At 47.6% G+C, this 25,076-nt stretch overlaps 1 protein-coding gene across 1 annotated transcript in view; it reads right to left on the reverse strand.

Annotated features, from left to right (window-relative positions):
* Positions 1-25,076, reverse strand: part of CACNA1C (calcium voltage-gated channel subunit alpha1 C) — a 691,490-nt gene that overhangs the window by 521,214 nt on the left and 145,200 nt on the right. Inside the window, exons 2-3 of the mRNA XM_070409470.1 lie at positions 18,592-18,914; positions 13,634-13,738 (exon numbers count right to left, since the gene is read on the reverse strand). Of these exons, the coding sequence (XP_070265571.1) occupies positions 13,634-13,738; positions 18,592-18,914 (428 nt within the window). The remainder of the gene's footprint in view (positions 1-13,633; positions 13,739-18,591; positions 18,915-25,076) is intronic.

Genomic DNA, 25,076 nt, shown 5'->3' on the forward strand with positions numbered 1-25,076 from the left:
CCCACCAGAACCACCTCCAGGGCCTTTGGCATAGGCTCCCTCCATAGGCTCCCTCATAAGCCTTCTAGTGTCCCTTCTCATCACCACATATCAGTTCAGGGACCACATCTCACAGAGACCCACCCTGCCTATACCCTCCCCCGAAATCTGTCTCATTAGCCTCGCATACATTCCTCTTCGTAGTGTTGATAATACTCTGAAATTATTTATTGATTTGCCTAGTTGTTTACTGACTGGCCTCACAGAAAGTAAGCTCCTCAAGGGCAGAAACCTTGTCAGTTTCTGCACACTCCGTGTTTCCAGCCCTAGCCTAGAGCACAGCAGGCACTCAGGAGTCAAATGTCTATTGATCAGGCAAAGCACCACAAATGTGAAAAATACAAAAGGATTATGAAAAATGAACAGAGGTCAGAGTAGTAAGGATGCTGCCAAAGGTCATCTCACTAGTGAGGAGCAGAGAAAGGTCTGGGATGCAAGGCTCCTGACTTCCTCTGGTGTTTCAGACCAGCGGTCGCCAACCTTTCAGACCTCACAGACCACTAGTGGTCCGCGGGCCACCGGTTGGTGACCGCTGTTTCAGACACACTACCCCTCTCCGGAACCCCCACCCACAAACAGATTCTCTTACTCACAAATTCACACAGTTATTTAATCAGCAAATTCTCACGGAGTGCATTATCTGTTTCAACAACTGGCCTCGGAGCAGAGTCCACATCAAGGTCCTGGCAGCCCCTTGTCTACATCCCCAAGAAATTGCCAGCCGCGGTGAACAGACCCCCTGCTGGGGGCTCTCGGGATTCCTCTGCCACCAAAGCTGCTATCCACCAGGCAGCTCTGCTATAACAGGGCAGCAGGAGCCCGCCCTGCCTGCACCCATGCCTTCACTGCACAGCCAGGCACTCAGCTGACAAGGGTTATGCTCCTATCGGTGGAGGCACTGTGCTGGGTGCTGGACAGACGTTGAGCCCTGCTCACATACAGCTTTCTGCTAGTGAGCTCTGTGGGTTGAAATGCATCCCCCCAAAAGGTCTGTTTTAAGTCCCAACCCTGTACCTCTAAATGTGACTCTATTTGGAAAAAGGGTCTTTGCAGATGCCATTGAGTAAAGATGAGGTTACACTGGATTAGGGAGGGTCCCAGTGCAATGACTGGTGTCCTTATAAGAGGAGGCTAATGGGACACAGAGAGACAGGCACCTGGGGGAGAAGGTGATGGGCAGGTGGGCAGCAGCTGGAGGGATGTGTCTGGAAGCCAGTGGATGCGAGCACTGCCAGCAACACCAGAAGCTGGGAGAGAGGATGCAACAGACACTGCCTCAGAGCGCCCAGAGGACCACCCCTGCCGACACCTCGATATGGACTTCTGACCGCCTGGCTGTGAGAGAAAATTCTGTTGCTTTAAGCCACCAAGTCTGTGGTCATTTGTTATGGCAGTCGTACCAAACGAGCACTGTCAGAGTCATATGCAGGCAAGCGGGAGGTTCACAGGGCTGAGACAGGGGATATCTAGAATGCCATAGAAACATGGAGGGCAGAGGGAGCTTCCTACAAAAAGTGATTCTAATCTGTGCCTGGAGGATGAATCATACTCAGTCAGGAGAACAAATATATGACGTTGCTTTCTGGGGGTCAGGGAAGGCTTCCAGAGAGCAATAACGAGGCCGAGACACTGACAACCAGTTGCATTTAGCTGGGCAAAGTGGAAGAAACCGTGAGCCAGAAGGAAACAATGTGGGCAGAAGCCCCAAAGTGAAGGGGCAAAGACCTGCCCAGCCCAGCGATTCTGGAGTGTAAGCACAAGAGGGAAGTGGAGAGAGGCGGTACATGGGTTTTCCACTGCTGCATGACAAATGAACACAAACTCAGTGGCTTGAAGCAAAGCCTTTGTTAGTTCACTGTCGGTCAGAGGCCAGCTGCTATTCACCATGTGCCAACTTTGGGAATGCTCCTCCAATGGATAGGGAAAGTGGGAGCCACCCCCAGCTGGTGGATAACTCACCACTGCCTAGGCCAGCCGTGGGCAAACTACGGCCCGCGGGCCGGATCCGGCCCATTTGAAATGAATAAAACTAAAAAAAAAAAAAAAGACCGTACCCTTTTATGTAATGATGTTTACTTTGAATTTATATTAGTTCACACAAACACTCCATCCATGCTTTTGTTCCGGCCCTCCGGTCCAGTTTAAGAACCCATTGTGGCCCTCGAGTCAAAAAGTTTGCCCACCCCTGGCCTAGGCCCTAGGTCATTCTCTCACCACCCTCTTTTGTTAGACTGGCGAGGGTGGGACTCAGAGTCGTATCTTGCTCTTCCATGCCTCTCTCCGTAAGGGCCATTGCCATAAACCCTGTCTGACTGCATGATCCGAACACAACTGTATTTCAAACAGTGTACATACCCAGCCTTCAACCATAATATCCACCCCTGCCGCCTGGCCTGCCCCACACGGCCAGAATCTGAGGTCTGTGCTCCCTGGTCCTGTGACAACCTAACCCCACCATGAATCCTACAGCACTATGGCCAGAACTGCCAAAGCCCCATACAGCTCATGAGGTCTGCTCGTGGACACAACATCCTTCCTGACCCTCAATGTCTGACCCTGATCCTAAGGGCTCAGACACACTGGGGAGAGAGCCTTTCCCAGGCCACATTTCAGCTACACTCAGCTGCGCCAGAGTTAAACTAGACAGAAGGAAAAAACAACCTGCTCCCTGAACTGGTCAGTTCCAGGCCTTCCCAAAGTCAAGGGCAGGACGGCTGTCCCCTCGCCTGGCTTTCCCAGGCTCCAGCAGCTCAGCTCAGCTCTCAGCAGCAAGCAGGGTATGGCCACACCACTCACCATCTAGCTCAGAAAGGTCAGGAACTAAATTTGGAGCTTGGATTTTAGTTCTTTTGCATCTCTGTTATCTTGAGAGGAGGCTGAGGGAGAAGGTTCACAGAGAAAGGAACATGCCAGAAAAAAAGGAGTAAACAAATCAGAGACAGAATATATCTGTCTACTTTTAACAACAGTAATAACAGTTATTGTGATGATGCAGCTACATTTATATGGCACTCTGTGCTTTCCAGAGCATTTATAAACATCCTCTCATTTGAACCTTTCTATGACTGTGAGATGGAACATATCTTCTTTTCACAGTCAAGAAACCTAATGTCTGGGGAAGCGGAGTGACAAGGCCAGGCCACGAGTCAGTGGCTGATTGGGTGCTAGCACCCAGAACCGTGGTCCCCGCCCAGGCTCTCTCGCTGCCCATCACACCACCCTGTGGTCTAGGCTAGGGCTCTACAATGTCTTCATGTAGCGTAGCAGCTAAAGGCACAGACATGGAACAGACGCCATGAGGCCTTACACCGAGAAAGGGATGTGGTTCTCGTCCAAGGCTGAGTTCCCACATCTGATGCTTCTGCCCCTGCCACTCGACTGTATTGACTAGGGTCCCAAAAGAGCCCCCAGTTCAAATGCAGACCCAGCTAGCTCCCAGGACCTGCCTCTAATGATTCAGTCCCAAGAAGGGTCCTACAGGCTACAAGGTTGTCTCAGGAAGTTAGGCTGATTCTGGGTCCCCCGCCCCAAACAAAGGTTATCATTTATTTAGGAGGAGACCTGGGCCTATTTGGTCAAAGATATTAGCTAATATGTATCACTGGTCCCTGGGAGAATAAGGGCCTCAAAACCAAGTCTCCCACTCAGGCAGTGATGGATAGAAATGAGCCTCTTCCTCACCCACCTCCCACACTTCCCAAATGGCCTTAGCGAGGGGCTCTGGGGCCACAACCCTAAGACTTTCACAAACACAAACATTCTGAGACCTTCATCCCCTAACTTCTTTGTGGCTAATCCTTTGGTGGCCCTTGGCAAGGAGATCATCACATGTTAAATACACATTAATTGAGATCCCAATAATTAAAGGGCCATATTCTAAACAAAATATTCCTCCCTTATACACCTTAGAAGGGTCACATAGCATAGCAGTTAAGGACACAGACTGAGGAGCCACACACCTGGGCTGGAACACTGGTTCTACCCTTCATAGCTGAGTGGCCTAGGGCAAGTCAACTCACTTCTCTGTGCTTCATTTTTCTCATCTTTAAAATGGGATGATTATAGTAATAATTCAGGACTCCTGGGTTATTGAGAGGACTAAATGAGTTAACACTGTGACACACTTAGAGTAGTACCAGCAATGTAAGTATAGGCGACATGAGGGCGGCTGTTAATGCTGCTATTTTCATTAGTTGGAAGGCACTAATCTAATTACTTCAATCATAGCAAAACCAGTAAGAACAAAGGGAATAAAGAGAAGGAAGGCTTCTGAGAAGCCAAAATCAATGTCATAAAATCCATAAATTAAAGCTAATGCACTTTATTCATAAGTGTGTCTCCTCAATCAGAATCTATTTACTCTTTTTTCTTTTTAGAATCTGTTTACTCTTGCTTTGCACATAATTATAATGGATTTGGTCACCTGGTTTCCAAGCCCACAGGAAAGAGGGAGCAGCAAATTAAAAGGGTCAGTACTGGCACAGGCAGACCACCCCAACCCCAGAGGTGGTGTATGACAATCATGTCCAAACAGTGTACCTGGACCATCTGGAGGTGTCTCCGCCCTCCCAATGGCCTCCCAGTATTACAGGAGTTTCGATGACTGAAATTTCTAATGACTGTGCACTCCCAGAAAAAGGATGAAATGTGTTCAGAATTTTTATTTTATGTGATTCAGGGATTTGTATTTTATATTCTAGAAAGATTTTCTTCAAATATACTCAAATTAAAAGGCATTTGGACATGAAAGGGTTTCCATTACAAGGAGTGTGACTATATATGAAACATTTCCCTCCAAAATTAGTACAGATGGGTACAAAGGGAGCAAGGGGAATCACCATATTTAGACTTCAAAGCATTGTCTCCTCTTGCCCACCTGCTGGCAAAGGCGGAGCAAACAATGTCTTCTCTGAAATATTTAATGAGGAAACACTGAGTCAAACCAATGCCCCAGGCCCTCATGGATTTATGCTGATTAGATGAAGCACAACTCTCACCAGGGAGTTTGCCTTCCCGTCTGGAACACCTGCTCCTGCAGGACCTGGTGGGCCTTGCTGGCCTCCTTTGCTACACTGGCCTTGCAACCTCTCCTGTCATACTCCCAGCTCTGTCCTCTGTCCTACGGCATCAGTCCTTGGGGCACAGGTTTTCTCCTCTGTCTGTGGCTGTAGCCCACTGTATTATTATAGCATATTTACCACAGTGTGTTCCAACGAACACCATTCCTCAAGCTGCCTGGGACAGGGAGGGCTGGAAAGGTGGCACACACCCTGCCTGGTCCAGAGAGCCCAGGCACTTTCACACACAGGAGGAAAAAAAAAAAGAAAAGAAAAAAAAGTATTTTATTTAATACCTGTGACAATGTGCTTAATTCTTTAAAACATTTTTTAGCCCTAACTGGTTTGGCTCAGTGGATAGAGCGTCGGCCTGCGGACTGAAGGGTCCCAGGTTCAATTCCGGTCAAGGGCATGTACCTTGGTTGCAGGCACATCCCCAGTAGGGGGTATGCAGGAGGCAGCTGATCGATGTTTCTCTCTCATCAATGTTTCAAACTCTCTATCCCTCTCCCTTCCTCTCTGAAAAAAAATCAGTAAAAAATCAATAAAATACATATTTAAAACATTTTTTACATCTACCTCATTCTATGCTATATACGCCAGAGAACAAAGCCAATAGCCCAAGTAAAGGCCCATACAATCCTGAGTTCAAATTACAGCTCTGTCACTCACTCACCAAGTCACTTTACTTCTCTGGGATACTGTAGCCTCATCTGAAATACAAGCTCACTACCTGGCAGGGTTCACTCACTCACCCATTAATTCACGCAACACATATGTACAAGAGCCTGGCATGTGCCAGTGACTGCTCAAGACCCTGCAACACAGCAGTGAACGAGAGGGGTAAGTTCTCTACCCTCAAGTAAACAAATAAAGAGATCATATGATTTATTGTCGTGGGCATTAGAAATATTGTAGGCAAGGCACTGGCACCTGGGAGTCACTCAATAAAGGTAATTATTATGACTAAGCAAGTTTTATTACTCCCACTTGCCAGAAGAAACACAGAAAGGTTAAGTGACTGACCTCAGACCACATATTTCTGGTCTTGCTTCCTAGGTCAGCCCCTGCCACCCTGGCTTCAGAATGGCTAAGACATACCCATGTCCAGGTCCCACTCGGGCAGTTCAATCAGAACCCCAGAGGGGAGATTTACTCAGTTTTCCCAATAGAAGGTTTCAACCTAATTCTCTCATCTAAAGACACACTCCACTGCTGCCTCCCTCTCCCCGTCACCCCACCTCTCACCATCAGCAGAGAGAATTAGCATATGATACAATAGCCATGTGGCTTATTATCTGCAATTATCTGTTAGTATATTTTATAACCTTAGTATTTCTGCACTGTGTGTGCCTGGTGCATTAAGGATAACACATACAAGAGAGTAATAATAAATCTCCTTTTGTTATGATCATTATTGTTGATGCATGAGAGCCCCACAAAGACTTCATGCTCTTAGGCAAACCTGATTATAAAAGAAATCACTGCTCACGGCAGGAAGATTAGGGATACCCCAACTGGCATTTTTATACACTTGTCAAGTAAAGGCTCTGACTTGGGCCTCATATCCTTCTCAGAGCCTGGTAGGAAGGCCTCAGACTCATCTCAGAACTCCTGGTGGTCTAAATTCAGGACCCCGTGGGAGCGTCTTCAATCCAGCACTGCCTGGGAGTGGGGGAACCTTCACAGTGCCCAGCTCCCTGCACTATGAGCAGGATTGTTCCACCTGTGGGGGAGAGGGTGGGGTCCCCACAGGCCACTCAGGGCTCTCCTTTTGCACTCATCTTTCGCCACAGATGCATGTCTGCTTCCCCCACTGCTGTGTAGTAGCGTGACAACAACGCTGAGGTGTGCACAGACACACCAGTCTTCCTGGATTAGTTGCCAGAAACAAGAGCTTTGGGGTCTCTTCTCCCACCCTTCCGAGGCAAAAGTCAGCTTGAAGTGCCACTGATCCTGACTTAACCTTAGGAACCAGGCAGAGGGGCTGGTCTTTGAGTTCTGAAAGAACACATATTTGCCTGTGCCAGGCATTTTTCTAAGCATTTTACCTCTGTCAACTCATTTAATCCTCACAACCTGATTACCATGCCACTCTTATTTACTGCCCCAATTTCACAGCAACAAAAAAGGGGGGGGGGAACCGGACACCCCACCTCCTTCCTAACCTAGCTTGAGCCCCTGATGAACTCATTACACTTGAGCTCTCTCTTTTCACATGCCTAAGGAGAAGAGAAGCCAGTCCCAAAACTAGTCCTTCCCTTCTGTTCTCCACCTCCGCTTAAAGCCTGGCTCTTGCTCAGAAAGTACACAGCACTGTTCTTTGCACAAGGTCAAATGCCAAATATATCCTCTTAATATTTCACTCAAGCCAAGCCTTTGTGGACTTTGGGGTTTGCAGAGAACTGGGAGTTTTCCACACACAATAAGGTTGCTCTGCTTACAGAGGTTGTTCAACAGACATCATACAATTTACCTCCTAGGTACCAGCTATTAGTAGAATGGGCTTACAGTTGCTATATTATAAATGATGTACTGCATAGTAAGTGTCATTGCCAATAACAAGACTGTGAGTAATAAAGAAAGAAACACCATGTCACAGGCCAGCTCAGGTTTCATTATGCTTCACTAGCATGAGGAAAAGAACAAAGATGATGGATTTGGGTGCAAAAGCATATGTTAGATAGAGCATAAAACGAACAGACTTTTATGTAAATAATGAGAAAAAGATCTTTAAAAATTCTATACTGAAATATTTTTCACCTCTTGGAAAGAGAAGAAAGCAAGCACTAGAAAAACACATGGGGGGGTTATATTAAGTAGGTGGAAGAAAGGAAAGTGCTGTGGGAAAAAGCATGAGCCAAGGTAAGGACAGATGTGAATTTGCAAGTGTGTGTAATTCCAACATGTGAGTGTGCTTTGCTGCATAGGTTATTCTTGAACTCAATACAGTGGGAAACCTCTGGGCAGGTGACACACCTCATCCTTCTCCTAGAGAGAGCGGTGGGTAGATGAGAGAAGACAGGAGAGTGTGAGGTGGAGGTGGATACGATGGCCACATCCTAGGTCACTACTCTCAAAGAGCAGTCCTTGATCCCGGCATCAAATGCACCAGGGGAACCTGTTAACAATGTGGACTCCAGGGCCCACTCCAGACTCGCAGAATGGAAAGCTCTGGGGACCGGGCCTGGGAGACTGCATTTAACCAAACTCTCCACATGATTCTTGTGCACTGAGGTTTGAGAACCACAGCTGTTGGTGCATCATCATCTCTCCTTCACTATTTCTCAGAGAAGGACTCTGCAATAGCAATTATTTTAAAAAATATAAAAGTATTATAAAAGCAATGGGGGAGTTCTCAAGCTTCATTTTAGGGGTACTTAAATGATTTGGGGACCACATTATGGCATGATAAGACAAATGTTTCAGTCACTGAAGCTCAATAAACAGTCATTATGCACCTACTATTCCAGGGCCTCAGCAAGGCTGCAAACGTCCTCTCATCCTACACCAAGCCCTGAGCCCAGCTGCTGCTCATAGTCAAGCCAGTCCTCTTGTAAGCACGTTGAGTTGTTATAAAGATGAGTTTGAACTAGCAACTAGTCCCTCTGTTATATTGTTAAACACTCGGTTCCCCTAGCTTCTAAGGGTCCTCTCTCTCAGATTTCCCCCTCCTACCTCTCAGGCCAGCCCTTCCTCACGCCCTCTACTGGCTCCTCTTCCTCCACCCACTCTGCACACATTGGTGCTTTTGGGGTTTCAGCCATGGAGGTCGCCTCTCTTACTCTCCACCCCGACACAGGTGCTCGGAGCCAGGTCTGTGACTCCTTCTCATCCACCCTCCTACTCCCCTAGTCTCTCTCTTTGGCATGAACGTCTCCTGAGCTCCTGACCTGTATCTACTGACTGTTGTACATTTCCATCTGCACACTCCACGGACTCCTCACTTAACAAATCACAAATTGTACCCCACCTTCCCTTCCCCTCAACTGTGACCTTTCACCTGAAGACATTCTCTTGGCTAATGGCACCTGGTTACGCACATCACCATCCTGGGAGTCAGCTCTCTCCTTTGTCAACAACATCCAACTGGTCACAAGTCCCGTCAAGTTTACCTCCTAAATCCACCACTCCCTCTCCATCCCTGTTGTCAGGATCGTCTGGACTTCTGCAGTTTCCTTTTCTCATCTCCTTCTGGGCCACCTCCCTCAAGCCGCACCCTTTCTACAGAGCACCCTTTCTAAAATATACCTCTGGACCCAGCACTCTCCTGCTCTGAACATCCCCAGGGTCTCCTCATCACCTGCAATTAAGTTTGACTGTTGGCATGAGCCATCATCTGGCTCTTTTCATTCACTGGAAACCGGTACCCCATCCTTTGGTCATCAAGGGCACAATAACTAGACCTCTGCACATGGGCAGACCCCTGCCCCTTTTGGTCTGGAAATCACCTCTTCTTGCAAGATGCAATTCACATGTATCTTCCCATGTGAAGTCTTCTCTTAGTCCCTTCCCAATAGAAAAAAAAAATCAGTGCCTTCTCCCTGACATTCGGACCTCTTATAAGACCATGTTTATCTTCCCTGTTAGATACAAGGTCTGCCTCTTTAAGTCTCCCAAACATCGTCCTGGCTCTTGGCATGGATGTTTGCAAGACATCCTGGCACTTACAACTGGGTACTTATGGTCACTGTCTGCCTTATACTCTTCCCCAGAACCCTGTGAAGGACTGTCCCCTCCATCTAACAGGCTGAGGAACTGAGGTCAAGAAAGACTAAAGAACTTCAGATTAAGATTCAGTTACAAAGGAGAGAAGCCAAGATTTGGACGGAGGCCTGCCCAACTCAAATTCTGCTCTATCCAACAGACCAGTAGCTCTCAAACCTGACTGATCATTAGCACCCACCCACACCCACCACCACCAATGAGGAATTTTTTAAAAGATTATTCCTAAGTCATGTCCCAGAACTACTAAATTTGAATCAGAGCTACCAAAGCATAGGAGTCCATATGGTTCAAGTTCTCCAGGTGGTTATAATAACCAAGCTGGTTTTAGGCATCACTGTACTGATCTTCAGGCCTCTCTGCTCTAGAAAAAACTGGTCTAGGCCTTTGGGAAGAGCTTGGAGTTGGAGACATAAGTCCAGGAACAACTTACCTAGAAAGGGAATATAAAATTGTGGAAGCAGCTGGGCTCACTAAGGGCAGAGTATAGAAAGAGAAAATAATGGGCCCAGAGAGAACCCTTGTAGAAGCTTCTGTAGAAGCAGGAGAGAAACTAGGAGAAACAGAAAAAAAAAGTGGTAAGAGAGACAGGAGGAGATTTAATATTAACTATGTACCGAAGCAGAGGGATCAAAGAATTTTGCAAAGAAACTTTTGATAACGTAAGATGCTGTGGAGAGAAAGAGGGAGTGGAAGGCCCAGACCAAAACACTGGTATTGATTATGTCCGTGGAGCAGAATAATACCCCAATCTATAAGCTGATGTGGATATTGCTTGGTTGTTTCAGGGGTTTCTAATACTCCTTGACCCCGTGGCCCCCCATCTAGTCAGTGGCCTTCACTGCCACAGGGAAGGTATGACACAGTGGAAGAGCAGAGAACAGGAGCCAGAATGTGACTTTGAAGTTCAAGTGTAGGTCAGGGCATTGATGACAGTCTGGAATAGACCACACGAGGAGTCTATTAGGCGACTCTCCCAAACAAAGGTCCCAAGATGGCAAACGGGGAAGCATCAGCAAGGAAACAAAAATGATTGAGACCCTGAGTATGTCCTTGCAAAAGGGCACTTGAAATCTCCCATATTCCCCGTTCCCACAGTCCCAGAAGCAACAGAGAGATCGAGAACTGGAGAGGCACTGTGCTGGGGAACAAGAGACCACACTGCCTGCACGGATCAAAGACCACGAAGGACAAGGCCATTCTAATAGTGTGGATTGACTGTGCCAAGAGCCTGCTGCAGGGCCCTAGAGCTGCCCTTGGGACTAAGCTACGACTCCAGGGAAGAGACCGAGAGCCCTGCATTACAGAGATGAGGCTGATGCCACCAGGCCAAATGAAGCCCCAAGTCAGACATTATGTTCAGTTATAGGAAAGTAACAAAAAAGTTACATTTCTTTCCCTGCTGAGTTTGCCAACTGAGATCCATCTCTATTACATTCCAGAGATGGGATGGAAGACAGTGAGCAAGGAGCTGAGGAGTGAGCAAAATTGAACTGGCAGCGATAACAAATGCAGCCTCTTCCTTAAAAAATAATGTTTTTAATTTGTATACATTCCCATCAAAGGAAGTTCAAGGATAGAGTTAGCAGAATTAGGGCAGTGTGTGTGTGTGTGTGTGTGTGTGTTTCAGATGGAGGAGACCTGAGCACACTTCCTTAATTTAGTAAATCGCTGCCTAACCCATGGTTTGAAAGAGGTGGGAACTGCCTTAGCAACTAGAAGCCCCTTTTCAACCCTCCTGCACTGTCTTCTGTCTTCTGCACCCCCAATTCCTAAAGCAACGTCACTGACAAAGTTCACTGGCTGCCTCCACCACCTCTCTCCCTCCACCTACCTAACCCTTCGTTTGGAAGGAATGGAGGAATAGAGAAGCCTGCCGCTGGGAGGCCTTGAGAAGCTTGGCCTTGCATGCTGGTGTTATTCTTTTTAAAAAACAAACAAAACAGCTTTATTGAGGTGTAATTTATATATCATAAAATTCACCCTTTGTAAATACACAACGCAATGATTTTTAATTACGTTTCTTTTCCTGCTTTAGTTACATGTTACACAGTTGTGCAACCATCTAGTTTTAGAGCACTTCCATCACTCTGGGATGTGATTTTAAAAACTGCGGTCCCTCAGCATTCTCTGTACCTGGCAACCTCATTCTAGCTCGAGTAATCCATCACGACCTTTGCTCTCCAGCTGTCCCCTCTGCTTCCAGAGGCAGGGGGTTCATGGATCTGCCAGCCCTGGTTCCCAGCTGGTGCAGCTCCCCAGGTGGCCCTGCTGATCCTCCTGTGAATTCTGTGGTGCAGGCTATTATGGGGCCATCTCTGGAGCCTGAGACAAAACCAAACTCCTCTACCTACTTTCAGCACTGCTTTGGCCTAGAGTAGACTCAAAGCTTCACTGGCTTCAGAACAGCACATGGATTCTTTTTTTTTTTCAAGTTGCAGGTTAAGTGCTCAGCTACAGGGTTTTTGGAGGACCATGGCGGGGGAAGGGGGCAGGGGTCTCGGGGGAGGGCATGCGCACACGGAAAAGAAGTTGTGCCGTGGATGGAAGGAGTGCCTGCCTTTCCAAGGGCCATCTGGGAGATGCTTTGCTTATATTTATTTTGACACAGTAATGATTTCTCAACTGTTAAGGGAAAGGTCACACCTCAGAAGGCTGCGTGGATTGCAGCTAATGCTCTGCCTGCTGACTCCGGCCGTGTCATCGCTCAGTGCTCGCTGGCCCGCTGTGCAACCTGTCCCAGCACAGCCCCAGCACAGCCCCAGCCAAGCCATACACACAGAGCCTGGCTCACTACGAACACCTTGCCCACTACGGAGTGGGGGCTAACCCTAAAACTGGGAAATGGCAGAGAAGTTTAAAGTGTGCATCAGATTTATTTGCTGAAGGGCTAAAAAAAAGTCAAAGGTGAAAAAGCAAAAGAATTACACTCATCATGTCATCAGTGCCAGCAACAATGGAAAGGAGAACTTTGAAACCCCGCAGCTTCTGTTAGAAACGATTGCATAGGACAGTCCAATCTCATTCATTAAGGGAAGGTGCTGGTGATGTGGGAAGATGGGAATCACAGACATGAGGTGTCTCTGCCGGGGAAGGAGAGACAGGATTTTCCTGCGCGCCTGTCTCGGAGGCATCCCCATGTGCCCCAGTTTTGCCAGCCGCATTCCAGAGCTCATTTCCTCCCATGCCCAGATGGAGCAAGGGCCTCTGTAATGACTTCATGCTCAGCCAAAAGTAAACACTCCCCATGCTTTTTCCATGGACAAATTCTAACCCCAAACCTCCAGCACTGGCCTCTCCACAGTCCAAATGGAAAGCTGCCTTTCCCAAGAAAATAAAACCCTTTTAACTAAATAATATATCTTGGCTGCAAAAGCAAACTTCCCTAAAAGCTTCCTAGAAATTATTTATCATGCGATACTACAGACCACCTGACCAAGCCCTACCAATGAACAGAGACACCTAAATACAACAAAAGATCAGAGAATAAAAGTTCACTCCACAAACACCTGCCCTATAACACATGCCGCATGTGGCAGCACGCAGAGGACCTGCTGTGAGCAAACCCGCATGCACACGCGCACTATCACCTAGCCGGAATATTCTTTCTAAACACAGGCTATGATAAGACAAGTGCTGCTTCCAATCAAGAGCAGAACAGCCCCAAGACCTCAGCACAGCAGTGCTACGTACACATCGCAGGCATGTCTCCCGCAAACCTCCCTGCTCTCCCACATTCCGACCTGAATCGGCGTGATCAAGTCGGTCCTCCACCAAGGAAGAGAAGCGCGGATTTGGGATGGTGGACTTACCAGGTTGGAATTGGTGGCGTTGGAGTCATCTTCTGGAAAGGGAATATAGATCGCTAAGGCCACACAATTGGCAAAAATAGTCAGTAAAATAATGATTTCAAATGGTCTGAGGAAGGGAGTTAAGGAAGTTACTGTTGCAGAAAGCACAAGTGAAACAAACATACATATATATTCTTAAATGAATCAAAGATTCATAAGAATTTTGTTTAAACAATACATTCCAAGCCCCTTGTATTTTGAAAAGAAACATATGCCTTTTTAAGTACTTCCAATGGGTCCCCGCCAAAATTTTTCCTAATATGTCAAAAGCAGTGGAGGCCTGTCGCGTGCCAGAGTAAACACAGATTTCTAAAAACTTTTTCTCCTTCTTTTATTTATTTAGATTGCATTGGACTTCATTTTCCCTCATGTGTGCTCAGGTTGCTTTTCAAGAGCAGGGCCTCTCCAGTCAGGACCTGTGATCCCACGACCCCTCTCCTTGTGGTTTCATGCTGCCACCCAGGGACTCAAGCTTGGGAGGGGAGAGGCAGACAGAGGGGGATTGAAGGCAGACACTACTAGACTTTAAGATTTTTCATTTGAAATTTGGAGATTTTATTTTTACTCTTTTAATTTGAAGTTCAGAATGCCTTTTTTTTTTTCTTCTCTCTTATTCTCTGATAACTTCTAGAGAACCTGAAGATGGCCAAGGACTCGGGACCCCCAAGAGCAGGGTAGCATGTGTACTGTGCTTCTAGGGTGGGAACTGCCTTTTCTTTAAGACACAGCTCCATGTAGAACCCTGCAGGGCCTGGCTTCCAGGGAAAAGGCTGACGTCCCAGGTCCTCTCCCCCTTCCCTTGGTATGTGCCGGGATCCAGCAGGACAAGCCAAGACCCACGCACCAGCAGCAGTGCACTCGGGGATCCTGTGCCTGGATTTATTTATCAACACATCAGGGCAGGACACAACCTCGGGAGGAAAATGAGCTCCAGTGATACTACCCCCACGTCTTGCACCCACAATTAATGGCCACAAGGGGGAGGCTTCAGAGGAAGCTCCTAGCTTCTGCTCTTCCAGCCCCACCTCCCCCAACCCCTGACACTGCCAAGTTTTCAGCCTAGTCCTGTGGTCGGTAAACTGCGGCTCTTTGGCTCCTTGAGCGTGGCTCTTCCTAAGCCTTAGGAGTACCCTAATTAAGTTAATAACAATGCACCTACCTATATAGTTTAAGTTTAAAAAATTTGGCTCTCAAAAGAAATTTCAATCGTTGCACTGTTGATATTTGGCTCTGTTGACTAATGAGTTTACCGACCACTGGCCTAGTCCATGGAGTCTGAGGAAGGAGGAAGGAGAGGATGGGACTTCCTGAGGAAAGGAACCAGCTTCTTCTCCCAGCACATGAAAGCTGTATTCATATCTTGAAGCAGGAAAAGACTTAAAAACCAGCTAGTCCAAACCTCTGAGGCCCAGAGAGCCTAAGAAACTTTCCCAGACCCCACAGCAGGTCCTGACCAGCCAGGACTAAAACCCAATTCCCTGACCTCTCAGTCCAGCGCACATTCCCTTGTCATAGATGGCCTCTAACTTCTGTTAACAGGTGACCCCGAGCCGGGAAGGCATCTTAGTGATAATCTAGTCCAGGCTTCCCAGCCAGTGTGCTCATTATTGATCCCCCTTGGCCATATGGGTGCAACTGGGGATGCATTTACCGAGCATACTTCATAAAGTTGCCATTTTCTGTGACTTGATGTAAAAAATAAAGCATGCACTCGGCCTGTCCAACCTCCCAGCTTGACAGACAGAGAAAATAAAACAACCTCTCCCAGACCCCAAGCTGGGAAATACCAGAGCCAGGATCAGAACCAGACCTACTGACTCATCTTTTCCAACACGCCTGCTGCTCCTTGAGTTGGCCAAGGAACAAGTGATGATGGTGGTGATGTTGATGATGACAATGGTGATGGCAACAGGAAGGACATAGCTAACATTTATTGGGAACTTACTCTGTACCAGGCACTGTTCTAACTGCTCTACATAAATATCCTGAGTGGAATGCACAATTATTATTCTCATTTCTAAGTGAAAGGTTAAAGGTTAACTTGTCCAAAGTCACAGAGGTCGTGGAAGGATGGCTTCAAACCCAGGAAGCCTGGCTCCAGGGTCTGGGTTTGTAAGGACAACTCTACACTGATCTATCCTGAAGTTACCCTGAAGCATTTAAGGAAGTTAGTTCTTTTAGCCCTCCTACACATTCCTCTTCCCTCCTAGCCTTTCCCCACCTGCTTAGGAGAGTGACATTCAGCCCAAAGGCTGGTCAGTTTGGTTCCCATCATCTAATCCTCTGTGCTCCTTCACTGCCCCCGGGGCAAGGGCACATTAACTCAACTAGGCCAGACCTCACACATCCAGCCCTCAGAATGTCAGCTTGGTCCCAGAGTGGGAGAGGGCTACATTTGGGGTGTTTCTTGCACTGTAAGTTCCACCTCCTGCCCATCCAGTTATCCATCCATCACCTTATGCTAAAAGTACTGGCTACAGCTGGGGAAGATTATGAGTAAAGAAACCAGTCAGGCAGATAAGAAAAGCTATTAGCTGTGGAGGACCAGGTAAGGCCTGGAAGTGTTCAGTGACCCAAGACACCCAGATCATTTTTTAAACTGCCTTCTCTTCTTAATGACAGCATCAAATTCCACTCTTTCAAGAGCACTGACTGGCTAGTACACCAAGCCATCTCCTTACCCATCAGCTACCCTTCAAAGGCTATCTGGAAATGCCACCAACCACCTACCAAGACTGGGTCTACTTCCTCTCCTGTGGATGGAGGACACATACCCATGGAGAGTGGCTGCAGCACCCCTCTGCCCAAGTATGTGGGGAGCAGTGCAATGAGGTGGCTGAGGCCCGCAGTTGGCATACTGGACCTGACCACTCTTCCCCCACCTACCCTGTATATTACTCTTGCCTCTCCTCTCTCCCCTTCTCCCCAGGCTTTGTATGGCACCAGCACCAGGGACCCATGCATCCCAGGAGGTTAACTAGCACTCATGAAACGTCTCCTAAGGTAGATTTTCTGAGCGTGCTTCCACACGCGCAGATTCTGCAGCCCTTGCTAACGTTTGGGAGGCGCAACTATGGTTATTGCATTAGAGATGATGAAACTGAAGCTCTGGGGATTCAGGTGGCAAGGCCATGATGGGCTGGGTGTTCAGGCCCCAGATCCAGGTCCCACTGTGTCCCAGTGGGGCTGGATGGCATCCCCTGAACATCCACCCTAGTACCTCTCTTCTGTGCTATGGGGTTGTGGGCTGTAGGAAGTGCATGGATTTGGGAATTGGGGAACCTGGATTTGAAACCCCACTGTCAGTTGCCAGCTGTGTGGTCTGGGAAAGTTCTGTGGCTTCTCCGGGCCCCAGTGCCCCCCATCTCTAGAGAAGCCTGACATTCAGGGCCCCCAGCCCTCCAACTCCACAATTCTGAGAGAGCAGCTTTGACAGTGGCCTGATGGGGCGAACAAAGCCGAGCCTCCTGCCCAGTCATCTGAGAACCAGATCCACACCTGGCCACTCAGGACAGACTGGCCAGCTGTGGAGCAGCCACTCAGCTTGAACTGCATCTCTTAAAGTTACTTTTTAGTTCAGGAGTTCAAACATTTGTAGAACTAACATTTGTAATTGCCTAAATACAAGCTTTCTTCTCTCCCTGAGTTATCTTCTTTGGCCTTTCAACCATACCCAAGACTTTTAAATTTTTCCATAGAAATTCATGAATGAAACCTAACACTCCCATCCTGAACCTTCAGAGCCACAGTAGCCCAGCCTGAATGACTTCTTATTATAAAAATGCCCAACAATACCAGGTTCTAGTCCTGTCTGTCACCAACCATATGACCCTGAGAGTCACTTTCGTGGGGCTCAATGTCATCACTAGGGAAAGTCAGGAGTGGACCTACTGATCTTTAAGGTCCTTTCCAGCTCCACCCACAATTCCCACGATGTCAAGGCGCCTGAGACTCTACAGTGAGAGCCCAACCTTTCAGAGAAAGCCATTTTCTCTCAAAGACCCGGTCACTAGTTTCCATACAGAGTGGTTCTGTGTTTAACACTGCAGGCCAGAATCTCCACTTTGACTGCACATTAGAATCATCTGGAGAATTTTAAAAATATGCTGGGTGAAGCTCAGGCACCTGTATTTTGTTAACAGCTTTCCAGGTGATGCTAAGGTGCAGCGAAGGTTGAGATTCACTGTCCAAGGCCTTGTACCAAGAGCTGCAATCCCTGACCACCACCGTCTTGCATTTCCTAGGCTCCTTCACCCTAGAGCAGCGGTTCTCAACCTGAGGGTCGCGACCCCTTTGGGGGTCGAATGACCCTTTCACAGGGGTCGCCTAAGACCATCGGAAAATACATATATAATTACATATTGTTTTTGTGATTAATCACTATGCTTTAATTATTTTCAATTTGTAACAATGAAATTGGGGGTCACCACAACATGAGGAACTGTATTAAAGGGCCGCAGCATTAGGAAGGTTGAGAACCACTGCCCTAGAGAGAGGGAGGTCATGAAACTATGCCAGCGCCATGACATGGTAGGAAAAGAAGGCTGTGGAGTAGCAGCATGAAACCACTTAACCTAACACATGGGTCCCTGGGCAAGCTCAGCTAGGTAAGATGATATGTCCTAATCTCATAGGCTCATTTTCTCAAATGTTGCTTATTATATGAAAAAACATACAGAGAAACAAACACCTGGGGAGCTTGTTATACAAGCAGATTCCAAGTCCTATCCCCAGAGATTCTGATTCATCAAGTCTGGAACTGCACCTGGAACTCTGCATTTTACAGTGCCCCAGTAGATAAAACAGGTCAGATAACACTTACAGGCTCAGCAGGGACAACACAGCCCACTGGCTGGTAGGTATTGGGGGGCTGGCCCTACTGGGGCACACACTCTGCCCAGACCAAGGCACAAAGGATATTTCCATTCGACAATGCTGATGCATGCCCTCCGGATGGGGTTCTTCAGAGTCAGGCAGAGCAGGGCACGAGGTGGGCGTGTGGCAGTGGTGCTGCCCTGCTTCTTGGGCTTCCCATACTGCTGCCGCTTCCGCTGAGTGGAGCTGACTGTGGAGATGGTCGCGTTGCCAGCGCTTCCCATCAACTTAGCTTGCCGGGCCGCATCAATGGCTGCCTGCCAAGACAGGGCCGCCCCTGGAGTGGGGATGTGCTCGGGGGCAAGCCCTGCCGCTGCATTGGCATTCATGTTGGCATGAGCTGGGCGTGGGCTCCCATAGTTGGAACCTGCAGAAGAGTAAAAAGGACAATAGTCACCAGGGAGAAAACAGTAGAGCTTGTGATATGCTCTGGATCCCAGATTCACAATTACTTAGAAACCTTATTTCAAATTATTGCAGTTTGGAAGGGGAACATGGAAACACAAGTGTGTGGTGCTGAGAAAAGAGAGTCCGGAAATCTGTTCTAGTCCTGGTTCAGCTGTGTGACCTTGCATTTGTCATTCCCCTTCTCTAGTCTCATTGCCTCATTTTGACAGACATGACATAAAGATGTGTATTATAACATATATGGATCTCAGAAACAGTGCGAGAGAAAGGCAGGATACAGAAAAAGGAAAATACACAATGCAATATATGTAAATTAAAATACATTTATATAAGAATAAATAAAATGATATTCATTAAAGAGAATGGCTGATTGTTTAAGGAAGGTGAGGAGGAAAATGGAAGTTGGATATGGAGATAAAAAGAAAAATGAATGAATGAAGTGAATAAGAGAGCTATTGCATGGATCAATGACAAATGCCCAAAGAATTGAAGAGTTTGATTCACTCAAATCTCTGCACTTGAGCTCAAAATAAATAAATAAATAAATAAATATATATATATATATATATCCTATCTAATAAAAGAGAAACATGGTAATTAGCCGTATGACCGCTACCATTCCCATTGGCTAATCACTGAGATATGCAAATTAATTGCCAACTAAGATGGCGGTTAACCGCCAACAAATATGGCGGCTAATTTGCATACTGCAGGCAAGATGGGACAGCGCCATCCGGCCTGCCCCTCTGCCATCCGTGCCTGCTATCTGTGACCTGGATGGTGGGCGACCCGTGTGCAACCCGACCCAGGGCTGGCTGGCGTGACAGCAGTGGTCCACCCGCAGTCGCCGTCCCCCAACCCGCTCTCCTGCCTGGACATCGGGGCTGGCTGCAATTCACCACCAGTCACGCCCCCAACTGGTCCTCCAGTGTTTGACCCAGGCTTCTGGGGACAGTGTGGCTGTCACCCCAGCTTCCTCATCACAGCTGAGGAAAGAGCAAATAGCAATATTAAAATATTTCCTCTAATTAATTCCCTTTCAATGTGCACGAATTTCGTGCACTGGGCCACTAGTGTGTGTATATATATATATATATATATATATATATATATATATATATAAACAAAATGAGGGGGCTGGACCAAAGTAAGGTTACATCCAGGTACCTTAAACCCATCAGGATATTGAGAGCTGGTTTAATAGGAGGGGGTAGGGGACTGTGATGGTTTTAAATCATGTCAGCCAATCTTTTGACATCTGCCTCCCATTGAGAAACAGGATCTATATATATACCCTTCTCCTGAAATGGGGTTGGCTTTTGGTGATTGTTTTGACCAACAATGTACAGCCAAAGTGACGATAACATTGCATCCACCCGACTCTCTCTGGATGCTCACCCTCAGGGAAGCCAAACACTCTGCAAGGTAGCCTGGTTGCTATGAGGAAGCCCACCAGACCTACATAGAGAGACCGCATGCAGAGGGACAGATTCCCAGCCAGCCTCCAACTGCTCTGGTCACCATCTGACTGCAACTACATGAGAGACTCCAAGCCAGAACCACCCAGCCAGCCCTTCCTGTGACAGGTTGGCAGGGTGGGGTAGAAGGGCACTGCAGGAAGGACACCTGAGTAGGAACCAGTGAAGTCCAGAGTAGGGACATCTGCAGTGCTCTGGAGCCTTCAAGACTGTCCCTAAGATACCACACATATTCTGGCTGGCCTGAGGCCTCCCCCAGAATCCTCCAAGGTTTGCCGAGTAATCAGCTCAGCCTGGGCCCAAACCTGAATGCCCCAGAACAGAAGCATGACCTTGAGATCTGTCAACTGGCCAGGTGCATCAGGATCAAGAGGGGCTGCAGGGAATGGGGTGCTACTGTGGGCAGAGAGCTGGGCATCTGGATGCCATGTCAGTTGCCTGGAAGACTGGGGCTGGAGCAGGCAGACCAGTTGCACATACATCACTTCCAGTCCCCCACCATAATCCTCCTCTCTGCTCAGTGCACATAAGGTCCTTCCAGGGAAGCTGCTGAGTCCAGAAACAGTTACCCAGTGGAGCCCTTACCTCTCCTCACTGCAACCTTCCAGGATTCAGATGAAAACTTGGTGCTCTGCCAATCACCTCTCCCCAGCTCTTATCAGGGGCTGATTCATCTACATTTGGCTTTAAGATAACTTTTGCTCCCAGTGTGACCTGCTATCTGGACCCTATCATCCCTACCACCAGCCCTGTCCACAGGGACCAGTTCAGAGATGAACACATGACCCAGCTCAGCCAGTGAGAACGTATTCACCCAGAGAACATCTATTCTAGAGACAGACTCTAACAACATCATTGGGCTCCTGCATCCAGCCTGATGCTAGCCTTACCTTAAGCTTTCTGGTTTTAGTACTTAAGTAACTTAGATTAAGCTAATTTGAATTGAGTTTCTGTCCCTGACAACCAAAAAACACCTGGCTAATATGTGTGCCCAGTGCCATAAGCTCAAACGTGGCTGGGGTGTCATTTCTGCCAGATTCCAAAGTCCAGGTCCTTTCCATCATCACCCCAGTTTCCACTCTGATGCCAATCACAGTCCAAAATGCTGTACCTAAAGGATTCTAAGACTGTTCTGAGCACAACAGGAGAGTATATCATGATAGATCAGTGATGTCTACAAGGGCACAAAGGGTAGGGAATGGTATTGCAGATGCCACATATTTGCCACCCTGTATGATACAAGATGAGCACATCAGGTCTTCTTTAGTGCCAACTGGTCTACTGACTTCTTGTCCCGACAGTTACCTCCTGCACTATTGCCATCTGGTCCCTGTAGTATTAGGGCCCCACTCCCAACCCCTAAAGACTAGAAAATTGTCTCTTTGCTATACTCAATCCATGGCTATATTCTCAACATGACAATGACTCCCTTTGCACAGTATATTCCCTTCACCCTCCGCCTTTCCTCTGCCCCAGCTGCTCCAGGCAGCTGCCATGCCCTCAGGGGTAAAGGATGTTAACCAGAATGTCAGAATCATGGAGAACCCAGCACTTCCTACAAGTCTTGTCTCTCGCATACTTCCCTGCACTTACCTCGTGGAGCTTAAGTATAGAGCTAGGAAGACCCCAATAAGGCTGTGCCTTCTCCTTTCTTATAAGATCCCAGAGGAAAAAATTAGAAGAGAGAATTGAAATTAATAAAGGCACCTGGAGCACGAGAACTGTTTTAACAACCAGCAAGCATGAATATCTCCATTTAACACATAAAAAAACAAAGGAGCGTATGACTCATTAAAGGTCACAAAGTGAGACAATGGAAGATTTCTGCAGCACACACAGGACTCACAGTTAAATGCTAGACTATCCTCCACCTCCTCAGATCTCATACACACAGTCCACACACATACCCACATGCGTGCTCACATATGTGGCCACAAACAAAGCACACACCTCCTACTGGTTTATGGGCCTTGAGGTTGAAGAGGTTGAATTTCTGATCCCAAGAACATCGTTTATATGATCTTCACAGAACAGCATCCACTACATGAACAGCCTATTAGTAACCCTGGGAACTTTGGGATGAATGAAAGTGCAAGGTGTCCCTGTTCCTATTTGCTGCATTGAAGTGACTGAGCCCAACTTCATCTCTTGTCTCACTGGGTTCACCAGACTGGGCTGCAATTCTGTGTCCGTTCAATCTGAGATCATCATTTTTCCTTCCTTCTCAGTTTGGTACTGACAATGCTTAATAGACTATTTTATTCCTGGACTGTCTTCTCGTCCCTCACCTAAGTAAAAGCAGCCATGTCCCAACCATCATTCTTCCCAGTCCTCCATTCTCTCTTCACACAAGCCCTCAACACTTCACACCGTCCTACTGTCTTCACACTCTAATCTTTGTACTCACCCCCAAGCATTATAAATCACCCTCTCTCACACCACCTGCCAGTCCCGAAAACCAAGGAGTATTTGGACAACGCTTGGAAAGAAGTCAGGAAGCACCAGCACGAAAGCATATCCATGGCCTTGGAAAGGCTGTGTGTGGGGTGTGGAGACCATGGCTAAATGGCCGTAACTCCAGAGAGCCGAGAGGGGTTCTGAAAGCCAAGCCTTGGTAGGCGGCTGCCTTGTGAGCCACCCCTCACCATGGGTGACCTCATTCACATTGTGAACCGTTCCCAGAGCACAAGGACCTCTCTGGAGCACACCATCTGGAGAAAGCACATACGAATAAGCCCGTGGGGAAAAATGGAATTTCAAGCTCTCCCCAGCTGGAAGACAAGAAAACAGCCTTCAGTATTTTGGTTCTGGCAGCTCTGAGCATTGCTGTAGCCCTGTGACATGATTAAGGACACTGCCACACAAAGCCACACACCAGGTGAGGCAGGCGGGGCCCCTCGAGGCTCCTCCACTAGGGCTATACTCCAAGTTCCAGCTTGGCTTCCTCTTCTCTAAGCAATTTCCCCGCCCCCCAGACTGGAGGCTCTATGAGTACCACCAGGTCCACCACAACAAGGGGCACAATTCTACAAGAATCCCAGAAATGAAAAAACTCCATCTCAGACTCAACATTTTTTAATCCAGAGCAGTGCCATGGATGAAAGGCAAGCAGTATTGTGTCCTTGATGGCTTTTGTTAGCACAAAATAAATCACCCAATGCAAAGAGATCAATTTTCAAATTATGAAGCTGATTCAAAGCTCTGAGTGCTGGTTGCCAGCTGAAAAGATGCCATGATTTAAGTCTGCTCTGGCGCCTGCCTTACCATACTATTTCCACTGATGCTCTTGTCCCTGAACGAGCCCCAGGGCAGCAGCTCAACAAATCAGGCCACACACAAACAGGTGGGTGCCCACAGCAGTGATCTCTTTCTCATACATAAGAAAATGACTCTCATTTGTCAAATAGCCAGGCTTGCCTGAAGATAGCAGCAGCTCCTTCCTCCTGCACACAGTAGCTTCTGCTTCTCCAACAGCATGGAGGCCCAGCCTAGAGCCTGTTCTCTCAACCTTTCCAATTACTTTCTAAGACCCCAGAATGAACTGGTCAGCTGCAGGTCATTCTGCTCTGCAAGGTCCACGGAGGAGTTCAAGTCAGGAGGCAGCGGCTTATGCTTCCTTGGTACCCACCCCTCCACCCCTGGGAAAAGGTGTGGTGCTGAGGACCTAGAAGGTGTTCAATGATAAAAAGGTTCATTTTTTTCCCCTTCAATCAATCTCTATCCATGAACCTGATCCAGGGCCATATCCCAGAAAATGCTCAATATCTGTTTGCTAACAAGTGTATTAACAGTGATGACATGATAAAGATGAAGGTGGACAACAGGTAGACTTCAGCAACACTGTTGGAGTCAGCCAGTCTATGCCCTAAGGAATGGGCTTAGTCAGGCCCTTCACTTACTTCCTGGAGGTGATAGTGGGGGAGACTATCTGAGGGAAGAGGTTGTGAGCAGGCCACTACCCATTTTTTTGCCCAGAATGTTGCAGTAGCCCCCTGACATTTCTTTCACTTCTCTTGCCTATCCCCAATCCAATCTCTATGCCAGAGTGACCTTTTAGAAATAGAAATCATAAATCAGGAACTGTCATTCTCCTATTTAAATCCCTTCAAAATCTGAACTCTACATAATTTATGAAGCCTGCATAGGTGGGCCTTGGCTCACTTCTCTGAGCTCATCTCACTCGTCTCTTGGCCTAGTCCCATGCACTCCTGACACACGGGCCTCACTTCACCCCTCAGACATGCTCAGCTCTTGTCTATCATGGTACCTCTGCACAAACCTAACTTGCTCCCTCTGCTCTTTGCTTGGTGATTCCTTCTCACATTTCAGGTTGGTGCTTAAGTGATTCTTTCTCAAAACCCCCACCCCTGATTCCCCAATCTCAACAAGGAGAGTTCAAACAGTGGGTGCCAGTGTGCTTCCCATTTCCCTGCCTCCACACTACTCTTCAATAGAGATTCCACACCCCCGGCATCATAAAGGGAACCCCAATTAGGCACCTGTGTGGAAAAAGGCACGGAGCTGCAGGCCTGCTTCAACAGCATGGCTTCCCTCTTCAGCCTCAGTTTCTCAGCCATGCACAAAGGAGGTCACTACTAAAGACCAGCCTTTGTGCATACAACTACAACCAATGTTGACATATG

This window comes from Myotis yumanensis, unplaced genomic scaffold (genome assembly GCF_028538775.1).
Source record: "Myotis yumanensis isolate MYYU_CA2020_CCGP unplaced genomic scaffold, mMyoYum1.0.hap1 SCAF_3, whole genome shotgun sequence".
Taxonomy (NCBI): domain Eukaryota; kingdom Metazoa; phylum Chordata; class Mammalia; order Chiroptera; family Vespertilionidae; genus Myotis; species Myotis yumanensis.